General features: G+C 40.2%; 1 protein-coding gene across 1 annotated transcript; it reads left to right on the top strand.

Moving 5' to 3' along the window:
• The first annotated feature begins 1,387 nt into the window (after nucleotides 1–1,387).
• LOC120521490 (interferon-induced protein 44-like) lies at nucleotides 1,388–10,702 on the top strand. The gene is made up of 4 exons (XM_039743071.1): nucleotides 1,388–1,413; nucleotides 3,464–3,659; nucleotides 5,319–5,452; nucleotides 10,676–10,702. Exons 1-3 carry the CDS (start codon nucleotides 1,388–1,390, stop codon nucleotides 5,391–5,393), a joined length of 297 nt encoding a protein of 98 aa, XP_039599005.1. The 3' UTR covers nucleotides 5,394–5,452; nucleotides 10,676–10,702.
• The last annotated feature ends 1,205 nt before the right edge of the window (nucleotides 10,703–11,907 follow it).

Raw genomic sequence — 11,907 nt, forward strand, 5'->3', positions numbered from 1 at the left:
TTATAACTGTAGTGAAGTTACAGGAGGTAATTGTTCTATGTACTACAGTTCTACAAGGAGCACTCGATGGACTGACTGAGTGCATTTAGAGTTCTTGGGATGAAACTCTTTCTGAACCAGTAGGTCCGTACAGGAAAGGCTCTGAAGCGTTTGTCTGATGAGAGTAGTTCAAAACACAGCATGGCTTGAGGCAACATGTGCTTGATGCTGTATCCCGAGTAATCTTTCTGATCAGCTGCTGTGAATCTCCATTCAGATACAGTAATAAAAATACTCCGAGTGGTGCAGTGAGAGTCATAAGTAAAAAGATGATCCTCTGTGGCAACCCTTAACGGAAGCAGCTGAAGGAAGAAAGAAAAGGTGCAGTGAGAGTAACAACGCTAAAGCAGTTATGGTTTTAGAATAGTTTGGCCATTCTGTGGACCATTATATTGTTACGGGTTAATTACATTCAGACGCCTTAAACTCATAAACATATGCGGTTAATTTCAGTGTATTATAAAGCTGCGTCAGGGATGTGGATCTAAAAGAAAGGGAAACCACACTGAACAAAACCACTGCTTTGACGCTGGGTGCCGCCAGTCTGCAAAACTGGAGAGGAGAAATTGGCACGCCAGGAATTGAGCTGGCATGAAATGTGTGCTTCACGCCAAGTTTAGTTCTTATACATTGAGATGTGAGCGGAAACGGGAGTACGTAATATTTTGTGCATATGCACGCTTATACATGAGGGCCCTGGTGACATGAAAATTCCTGGTGTCTTTTATGAGCTGCTCCTCACATGAAATGGTGGCAGTTTACATCATTTTCTTTGCATTTATTGCCTTGTGCATCTTCCCACCTGGCACTGCATTGTTCTGCTTTCAGCAATGGAGAGCTGAAGGGTGCTGTGATATAAACAGTTTTCTCAATGAAATTGCAGCTGCCTTGACCAAAGTCATCATCCTTACATTTTGTAAACTGAGCTTCTCTCATCCACTTATTCCCATCTCCATCTCAAGCCATTTTAATTGTTCCACCAGTTGGTTATTATAACCACAAGTGTCCCTGATGCTGCAATTCATTTTAAAGAAACACACAGACATCATCTCTACCTGATTGAGTAACCTGGGCTGATTAAAGGAATGTGGAGATCACAACAAGTATGTGTGTGTTACACAAAAGCCACCCTGGTGCACCATGAGGGCATGTGCCCATTTGACCATAAGCATGCTACTGACTTTAAAGGTGGTCACCTTTCCAAGAAATTATAGTGATTTGAGGTGACTGGATGTGGTTGTCCTGTGACAATTCATGAATATGAATTTACATCTAAACTTTATTTAATTCACAGCTGAGGTGTACAAAGCTACTTCACCACACCACCACCTCCTTTGCTTGAAAAGCCATGGAGGAGCAGGAATTCAGCTCAAGGTGAGTATCTGCCTTGACACTTTGTTCCCTTATTATTCCTGTTATCCAGCTTTCCATGATCTGTCTGTCTCTAATACAGCACCTTTCATTGTCTGTCTATCTAATAATTTGACATGGACTTCTTTTGATATTTAGAGATGCTTATTGCTGCCACCAGGATTTTAACTCACGCTGGTATCTTTATTTTTTAATTCTTTGCTTAATATTATTCACATGCTTCTCAAGAATTTGAAGTTCTTTTTATTCTTTTATTAATCAGAAGGCAATTAACCAACAGTCACAAATAATGAAGGAGACAATGGAAAGTCAACTAAACTAGGAACATATTCACGTTGTTGTGTGTGCCTTTGATAAAAGAGACTGATGTCAAAATAGAGAGAGACCTTTTCACTGTGGCCAAAACATTTTGCTGTTTTTTTTGCCATAAAAGTAAAATATTGGCTAAAATTAGTTCTGATGCACAGACTGACTAGAGATATAAGGAGTTCAATGTCTAATTTAAAAGGCAGTTTTCATAAATCCTAATTGAGAAATTAGCTAAGACAAAAGCTTCTGGTAAGAGGGCTGCAGCCTTAGTATGAAATACCATTTGTTTCAAAATGAAATAATTAAAAGAGCAATTATTAGGTAAATTTTCATATGACAAATTATGTTATATTTTGTTTCTTGCTTCTAAAGTTTTATTTCATTTTTGGGGACAAATGAAGTATGTACAGTATATCTATCTATTTATCTTTAAGACGGTCCATGGATGATAACAGTTTAATTAAGTTGTTAGGTTTTTAATGGGTTGTTTATTATGAGACATATATAAACAAAAGACCTCTGTGTGTGTGTGTGTGTGTGTATGTGTGTGTGTGTGTGTGTGTGTGTGTGTGTGTTGTGTGTTGGAGAGTTCACTCTACCACCCAACCACAGCCATAGATGTTGTTGAATTCTCAGAAGATGTAGAAGCTTATACAGGTGTGTCTTGACTTGGAGATGGTGCAGGGCATGCACTTTGAAAATTTTTTTTTGGCACTTGAATGAACCTCACTTCCATTCAACCAGGAGACAAACTCAGCTTTGAGCACTTGCACATTGTATGCTCACACAACGAGCTCTATACGTTGCTGAGACCGGTTCCAGCCAGTCCCACTAGTTTGTCCCAAGCTGCACTCGATCGCCGTCTTAGATAAGATACACCTGTCCGCTCACTTAGCTGACACCTCTGCAAGTTCACCAATATAGAAAAAGTGCCGGGGAGTTTTTGGGGTAGTTTTTGTTCTGACGACACACACAGCTAGTCATTTAATAAATGGCAGCTTTCTCAGACGGTTACAGTATGTTAAATTATCTCAACATATTTTGCCTGCACAACTGACTTGGAGCGCTTACTGCCTTGATGCTTTTGTCATTTTGGATGTAAGAAAGTTTCCACTGAAGATCTTTGGTAGGCTACTGTCTACAATCAGGGAAAAGCAATAGACGGAAATGATTAATCAATAGGAAAAGGTTTTTGACTGATAAGTGAGGAATCCATCCTAAAAAGAGGCAGTTTGAAATAAGTACACTGGCATGAAAGTGGCCATTTGAATTGTGTCATCTGAGAAGTCCCAGAATGATTGGCAGTTGTATCAAAGGTACGCCTTCAAAAAGATGTGACTTTTCTCACCCTCCCGTAGTGCTTTTCTTTTCTTTGCCAGTCACCACTTTGTCAAAAACTTCAACGCATACTGATTTGTATTCTTTATGTGAGTTTGAAGAGTCTGGGTGTTTGACAGTACACTGTAAGTGCTAAAGTGCTAAATGGCACTGGGAAATTTTTTAAATTTTTTAAATAGCTGACTGATGAAAAAACAATGGGGGTGCAGCATGGTGGGCTCTGCCCTTGAGTGCTCATGTGACAAACTTGACAACCCATGCTGGGAGTAATGGGACTGTACAGTTTCTATCAACATGAGCGTGTGTCTTTGAAATTAAAACATTTTATCCTAAAGTGAGAATCCCTCAAGTTTTCTTCTGAATTCCAAACCACTCTCTCTATTTTTTATTACTTTGTCACATACAGGATAAGGAATGAACTTCTAGAAGAAATCCGAAACTACAAGACTCTGACAGAGTCAGTGGAAGAGCCCAGAATCCTCCTGGTTGGGCAGATTACAGCTGGGAAAAGCAGCTTCTTCAATTCGTTGAACAGCGTCTTCAGAGGTCATGTGATGCTGCAGGCCGCATCTGGGTATGGAGACACCAGTGTAAGCAAACAGGTAAGTGAGAGTCAGAAAGAACAGTTGAGCTGTGAAGACCCCGCCAGCATTTTGCTCATCTGCTGCTGGCCATGCAGTCACCTCATTTATTTATTGCTGCAGATCACTGCTGGTTTCAGCCCAGATCAGGACTCCGCATGGCCCTCAAGCCATTTGGGGTATGGAGGTTAAGGGACATGGAACTTACAAGAGACCAATGGCTATGCTTGTTTATGCTCTACTGAGAAAGATGGGTACATCTAAACAAACAGGTCCCATCAGCCTACCGCTCTGTCAATGTTCCTATCAAGAAAGCAGAGTTCAAACTTCAGTGGTAACTCTTATTTGTGACATGGCAGCTCTTCTGTTCCATAAAAAGCACTCATCTATGAACTTCCTCCTGCTCATTTTTCATTTCATATCAATCTCCACCACTTATCTGAGATTGGGCCACAGGGGCATCAGTGTTAGCAGTGTGGCTCAGATGTCCCTTTCCTCAGCCACACTTGCCAACTCATATTGTGGCATCCCACTGTGTTTCCAGGACATCTAGGAGGTATAATTCACCTGGCAGATCCTGGGTTTATCCAGGGTTTCCTCCCAGCTGGCTGTGCCTATAAAACCTCCACAGGTAGGCATCCATTTCAGATGCCCAAATCACCTCAGTTGGCTCCTCTTGATGTGGAGGGTCAGTGGTTCTACTCTGAGCTCTCCCTGGAAGTCTGTGCTTCTTACCGTCTCTAAGGGAGAGTCCAGCTACCCTATGGGGAAACCTCATTTTGGCTGCTTGAACCCTCATTTTTGTTCTTTCATTCATTACCCAACGCTGATGACTATAGGTGATGGTAGGGACATAGATCCACTGGTAAAAAGCACACTTAGCCTTCTGGCTCAGCTTCTTCTTCCTAATACAGATTGGTATAGTGACTGCATAACCACATTTGCAAGCCCGATCTAGTCCTGTCGATCTCAACATCCCTTTACTCCTCACTCATTAATGAGACCCTGAGATACTTAAACTCCTCCACTTGAGACAGTAACTAAAATCCCACTGGGTAAGGACAGTGCAACAGTTTCCTACTGAGGGTCATGACCTCACATTTGGAGGTGCTCATCCTCATACCTGCTGCTTCATATCTCGGAGTTCACATCCTGATGAAGACAACAGGACCACATCATCTACAAAAAGAAGTGACATGGGAGTACACCCAATCTTTCAACATATGTTTTGGGATCTTAGAGAAGGCATATGACTGTTTTCCTCAAAGGACTCTCTGGGGGTTGCTGGGTGGACACGGGGTCACAAGGCCCTTAATTAAGGCAATTCAGTGCCTGCCTAATAGCAGTGAGAGCTTTGATTGGTAAAACATCAGCTGACATTATAAATATGTGGGGTGACTGAGGAGCAGGATGGTGCCACTGGGTGGCTTTCTGGCTTCATTTCCTTTCTTGTGAAATTCTTGACTTTGTATTTGCACTTCCAGTCACAGCTCATTGATGCATTTATTTTAAATAAGCTGTGGAAGTTTGCGACTTTTCATTCACTGGATTCCTTCTTCCTTTTATAGACATTTGATCTTTATTTTTTGTAACTATTTTTGGTGTTTTGTAAAGCATTTTGAACTACTTATATGTATCACAATGTGCTTTACAAATAAATCTTGTTGTTGTCACATGCAGTACCGAACATATACAGTTCTAGATGGAAAAGATGGAAGAAGCTGCCATTCATCCTGTGTGACACCATGGGTCTAGAAAGTAATCAACAGACCAAGAAAGACAATAATAAAGGACACGTCCCACACATGAATGAGGTGAGACTTCCCTGTCATTTTACTGATGTTAGTGTAAACAAGTGAAATAAAACTTATAGATTTCTGAAGCATCATCTGGTAAAATAAATAACTACTGCAAATGAATGTGCTGTTGTGTACTCCTTAAAGTTTAGTGAAGATGGTCACCATCAGCAGATGTCACAGATGGACTGTGTGTGCAGCTCTTTACCATTTACACAGCACATATTCAGCTTGATGTCTGATACAAAGTCCATCACTAAGGTGAGGCTTGAATGAAGACAAGGTGGCACCTGAACTGAGATGGCATTTAAATGAAGCTTTACAATGTTGCTCAGCCCCTCTTCTGTCCACTTTTTCTCCCTTTGTCCCAAAATTCCTCTTACTGCTATGTCCACAAGCAGGAATTGAAATGACCCTTTTGTAAAATGTACAGGCACATGTCCCATGATGGCAGGATCATCATGAGACACCTTCTGTGAGGTCATTGTCCACAATTCAGAATATCCAATCTTAGTCAGATGATTCCTGTTTTAAGCAGATAAGACTTGTTGACACTGGTGTACAATAACAACATTATTTATTTCTATAGCACATTTTCATACAAATGATGAAAAATCAAAAAAGAAAAAATATAAAAATAAAATTAGGCAATACTAATTAACATAGAATAAAACAAAAAATTCCAGAGAAAAGAACAAAATCTGCAGGGTTTCCAAGGCCACAAGACTGCTGAGCCCACTCTAGCCATTCTACCTAACATTAATTATCTCAATCAGTCCTCGTGGTTTTCAGGCTTCACGTGGAAGAATTTGATGATGATGGTAATGTGGGCATCTGGCCTTCAATTCATCAATGGGGACTGCATGGTACTTTTATCAGGTGAACCAGAAAAGAACAACAGAGAAGTAGGGGTTAGTACAGATTTGGAGCCATGAAAAAAAATGATAATTAAATACGTATACAGAATATCAGGGTTACACTAAAATGAAGCTCTGAGAAAGGCATGTTACAGTAATGAGTTTTAGCAGTTTTTAAAGTGCTCCACTGTATTAGCCTGGCAAATTTCTATTGGTAAGCTATTCCAGATTTGAGGTGCCCAACAGCAGAAGGCCGCCTGCCCGCCTCACCACTTCTTTTAAGTTTAGCTCTTGGAATTCTAAGCAGACCCTCATTTGAAGATCTAAGGTTACAATTTGGAGTGTAAGGTGAAAGGCATTCTGAAATATAAAATGGAGCAGATTATTGAAGGCTTTATAAACCGTAAGCAGTATTTTAAAGTCAATTCTAAATGGCACAGGTAACCAATGTAGTGACATCAAACTGGAGAGATGAGGTCAGATTTTCTTTTCCTAGTTAAGTTTCTAGAAGCTGCATTTCGCACTAACTGTCTTTTTTGGGTGGTCCTGAGAGGAGTGTGCTACAGTAATCTAGTTGACTAAAAACTAAAGCATTAACTAATTTTTCAGCATCTTGAAAAGTTATAAAGGATCTAACCTTTGTTATATTTCTTAAGTAAAAAAATGTTGTCGTAGTAATCTGATTAATATGCGATTTAAAATTCAGGTCAGAGTCAAATTACCCCTAAATTCTTTACCTCTGTCTTGACTTTTAAGCCTAATGGATCAAGTTTATTTCTAATAACCTCATTATATCCACTTTTGACAATCACTAAGATTTCTGTTTTCTTCTTATTTAGTTTGAGAAAATTACTACTCATCCACTCAGAAACTGAAGTAAGTCATTGTATCAGTGAAACAAGAGAGTCGGGCTCATCAGGCGCTATCGATAAATACAGTTGTGTGTCATTAGCATAGCTGTGGTAGCTCACGTTATGCCTTGAGATAATCTGACCTAACGGAAGCATGGAGATCAAAAAGAGCAGCAGACCCAGGAGAGATCCTTTTGGACCACCATATAGAATATCAGGGTCTTTGAAGTGTAATTACTACAACTAACAAAGAATTTTCTACCTGCCAAGTAAGACTCAAACCAGTTTAACTCTTTGAGGGCTGATTTTTTTTACAAAAGCTCTACTTTTGAAAAGCACACAAAGCAATGATTTCACATAAATCAACAAAACTGTTACTTCGTGCTGTGGCTGCTGACACCGTATGTTCACCATCTCTGATGCAGGGGCACCTCGACAGCCATCAGGAATGAGTGGCGGGCTGACTTCCTGGCTGGTGGCGGATGGGCAGTGATGACGGTCACAATGCGCCACAATCTCATTTGGTCCTCTTTTCATCGAAAGTGGCTAACGCTGCGTGAGGTGCATCAGCTACAAGAATGTGTTCAGCACCACAATCAGCTGGGGACCAATCAGCCGATGCTGGTACCTTGGTTTTGTTTTCGATCTCCAGATCACTTGCATTAAAATCAAAGTCCGGCAAGTCAAGAGTCTGATTCCGTGATAATACGCAAAACGTTGTCTACAGAGTCTTTTGCCAGACGTCGATGTTGTTTTAGAGGTTGCTTGCTCTTTGGCACTCATGAACACACAAGAAGTTAAGGTCAAATCAGCAAAGCTAACTTTCCTTATAGCAAAGAGAGGTGAACTAAAATGTAACGACAAGTTTTGTGGCCGTTTACAAACAGATTACCGTCCTCTACCCCTGAATTTCGACAAAAGTCAACATCCGCCCTGAAAGAGTTAAGACACTGCCAGAAAGGCCGACCCACTGACCAAAATGATTTCTAAGAATATTGTGATCAATGGTATCAAATGCAGCACTCAGATCTAAGAGGATGAGAACAGATAGGCGGCCTGTGTCTGCATTTACCCAAGTCATTTACTACTTTAACGAGTGCAGTTTCTGTGCTGTGATTTGTTCTGAAACCCAACTGAAACGTATTAAGAATAGCAGGATTATTGAGGTGGTCATTTAACTGCACAATGACGGCCTTCTCTAGGATTTTACTTAAGAAAGGCAGGTTAGAAACGGGGCTAAAATTGTCAAAAGCAGAGGAGTCGAGATTATTTTTCTTGAGTAGGGGTTTAACTACAGAAGTCTTAAGACAGTCTGGGAAGACCCCCGTATCTAGTGACGAGTTTACAATGTTGAGAATATTATCAATTAGCATGCCTGATACTTCTTTGAAAAAACTTGTTGGTATCGGGTCAAGGACGCAGGTGGAGGATCTCAGTTGAGAAATTATTTTATATAAATCAGGTAAATCTATCCTGGTGAAAGAATTTCAATTGTTTCAAATGGAGTATCGGTGTTTAAGAGGATTAGTATAGGGGAGATATACCATATTATTTCTAACATCATTAATTTTGTGATTAAAAAATATAGCAAAAGCCTTACAAGTTTCACTGGAGGGTTTTTGGAGGCATTCCATTGAGTAACCAGGGTTTAGCAGACAATCAATTGTAGAGAACAAGACTCTTGGATTACTAGCATTGTTATTAATAATTCTAGAGAAATAGCAGCCTCTCAAGACGGACTATGTTGTTGTATTCTGTTATTTTAGCCTTCAATATCTCATAGTGGACAATCAGTTTAGTTTTTCTCCATTTACGCTCAGTTCTCCATGTTTTCTTTAGATCAGACACTCTTTGGGTCTTCCATGGTGTAGCAGTGCTACAGGATTTCTTAACTGTCTTTTTGGTTGTCAGCAGCAGCTCTCACTTTAGTATTAAAATATTCCACCTTACTATTTACATTATTGTCACTATTGTAGTAAGCACTACAAACGGACTAGTTCTTTAAAGTACACTACAGCCAATAGTACACTTCAGTGTACACTATAGCCAGGTCTTTTGGCCCCACATGAAAGCTCCAAATTTTTCAGTTTGCTGTCCACTCCATCCTATGGGTAGAAACAATATGGCAGTAGGGGTGTCAAACTCCTCAATGATGCTGGCTGCATTAAAAAAGTATTTGTGTTACAAGCAGTCCACCATGACCTTGGCTTTCTCAACCCACTTTAATATTCATTTAATATATAAATTGTATATAGATCTGTATATAATTAATCAGATTACATTTATATCTGTCTGTTCAGTGTCCAATTGCATTAATTTGAGTAGCACAGTGCAGCACAGCTATTAAGACCCAACAGAAAAATGTGAAAATAAGGTGACACACCACACTGCCAGAAAAGATCTTTAATGTTTTAGCATGATGACAAAGATGTCACAACCTCATGAAAAAGAAAGAAAGAAGAAAGAAAGAAAGAAAGAAAAGAAAGAAGAAAGAAAAGAAAGAAAGAAAGAAAGAAGAAAGAAAGATCAGGACCTGATCAGGACATCTATGGGGTGGCATGGGAGCATTAATCCAGAAACACAGTCCATTTGGGACCGCCAGAGAGCTGCCGGGGAGGACTGCCATGGATTCCATTCAACCTGGAAATGTTATTTACTGTGTTATGTAAATCATCATTTGAATTTATATTGATGTTGGTGTTGGTGAAAAAACAAGTGGATGTCAGTTGTGCTCACCATAGGTGATGGTAGGGACATAGATCCACGGGTAAATGAGAACTTTGCCTTCCAGCTGAGCTTCTTCTTCCTAATACAATTGGTATAGTGACTACATAACCACATTTGCCTCCCAATTCGTCCTGTCGATCTCAACATCCTCACGAATGAGACCCAGAGATACTTAAACTCCTCCCTTGAGACAGTAACTCACCTCCCACTGGTAAGGACAGTGCAACATTTTTCTACTGAGGGCCATGACCTCACATTTGGATGTGATCCTCATACCGCTGCTTCACACTCGCAGTTCACATCCTGATGAAGACAACAGGACCACATCATCTGCTAAATAAGGACACAGGAGTACACCAATCTTTCAACATGTTTTGGGATCTTAGAGCATATGACTGTTTTCCTCAAAGGACTCTCTGGGAGTTGCTGGGTGGACACGTGGGTCACAAGGCCCTTAATTAGGCAATTCAGTGCCTGCATAATAGCAGTGAGAGCTTTGATTGGTAAAACTTCAGCTGACATTAAAATATGTGGGTGACTGAGGAGCAGGACGGTGCCACTGGGTGGCTTTCTGGCTTTCATTTCCCTTTCTTGTGAAGTTCTTGACTTCTTGACACAGTTTATTCATTTATTTACTTTAAATAAGCTGTGGAAATTTGCAACGTTTCATTCACTGGATTCCTTCTTCCTTTTATAGACATTTGATCTTTTTTTTTTACTATTTTTGGTGTTTTCTAAAGCATTTTGAACTACTTATAAGTATCACAATGTGCTTTACAAATAAATATTGTTGTTGTCACACATAGTACCGAACATATCCAGTTCATGATAGAAAGATGGAAGTGAAGACAGTGGCAGTTTTAAAAGGGATCCTTGTGGAAGACATCATCAGCGTCATTAAAGGACACGTCCCAGACTTGTATGAGGTGAGACTTGCCTGTCATTTTACTGATGTCAGAGTAAACTCATAACATAAAACGCATATATTTCTGAAGCAAAGCCTAGGAAAATAAATAATTACTGAAAATGTTCTCTTTAAAGTGTAGTGAAGATGGTCACCATCAGCAGATGTCACAGATGGACTGTGTGCAGCTCTTTACCATTTACAAGAACGTATTCAGCTTGATGTCTGATACAAAGTCCATCACTAAGGTGTGGAAGATGTAAGAACGCTAGGGTCGCTGTTGCCTGTTAAACCCAACAGACGATACGCAGACACAGGATAAGAGCACGAAGAAGTTCTTTTTATTCTTTTCCTTCTTCACAGTGATTTTCAAGCATCACAGCCACAATAAACACACTAATCAACAATAATACAATACAATTCTCTCCTCCACACCTCCCAGCAAGCTCTGTCTTCTAACTCTAACTCCAGCTCACTTGCTGGGTCTCCAACAAGTCCTTTATATAGTGCCCGACCTGGAAGTGCTTTGATTCTTTCTTCCATTTGACTTGCCAGCACTTCCGGGTCAGATGGAGAATCTCAATTCTTTAATCAGCCTGGAAATAGTTTGGGGCTTCCATCCTCATGACTTCCTAGTACTTTTGGGCTACAAGGGAAGCATGACTCCCAACGTCCTTACAGCCCCTGGCAGCACCCCGGTATCCAACAGGGCTGGAAACCCTGGATAATCAGTTCCATTTTCTCCATTTATTTTTAGCTCTCCAGCATGTTCTCTTTAAATCAGACACTCTTTAGGTCTTCCATGGTGTAGCAGTGCTAGAGGATTTCTTAACTGTCTTTCAGAGCCACAATATCAGTGGTAGCCCTCACTTTAGTATTCAAATTTTCCACCTTACTATTTACATTATTGTCGCTATTGTAGTAAGCACTACAAACTGACTCGTTGCTTAAAGTGCACATACAGCCAATAGTACACTACAGTGTACACTATAGCCAGGTCTTGTGACCCCACATGAAAGCTCCAAATTTTTCAGTTTGTATCAGCCGGCAGCCACAATACCAGGTCCCGTGGTCTGGATAAATTACTGAGTAAAACTTCAATCTACCAAGCTGTACCTCTGACAAATAATATTT

The sequence above is a fragment of the Polypterus senegalus genome, unplaced genomic scaffold (genome assembly GCF_016835505.1).
Source record: "Polypterus senegalus isolate Bchr_013 unplaced genomic scaffold, ASM1683550v1 scaffold_5045, whole genome shotgun sequence".
NCBI lineage: Eukaryota > Metazoa > Chordata > Cladistia > Polypteriformes > Polypteridae > Polypterus > Polypterus senegalus.

What these genes read in the sequence shown, in the direction of transcription:
- LOC120521490 (XM_039743071.1), top strand. Translation starts at nt 1,388, where the DNA reads ATGGAGGAGCAGGAATTCAGCTCAAG. An exon ending in GAGCAGGAATTCAGCTCAAG is followed by an intron (nt 1,414 to 3,463) that starts GTGAGTATCTGC and finishes TGTCACATACAG; the next exon opens with GATAAGGAATGAACTTCTAG. An exon ending in ACACCAGTGTAAGCAAACAG is followed by an intron (nt 3,660 to 5,318) that starts GTAAGTGAGAGT and finishes TGTCACATGCAG; the next exon opens with TACCGAACATATACAGTTCT.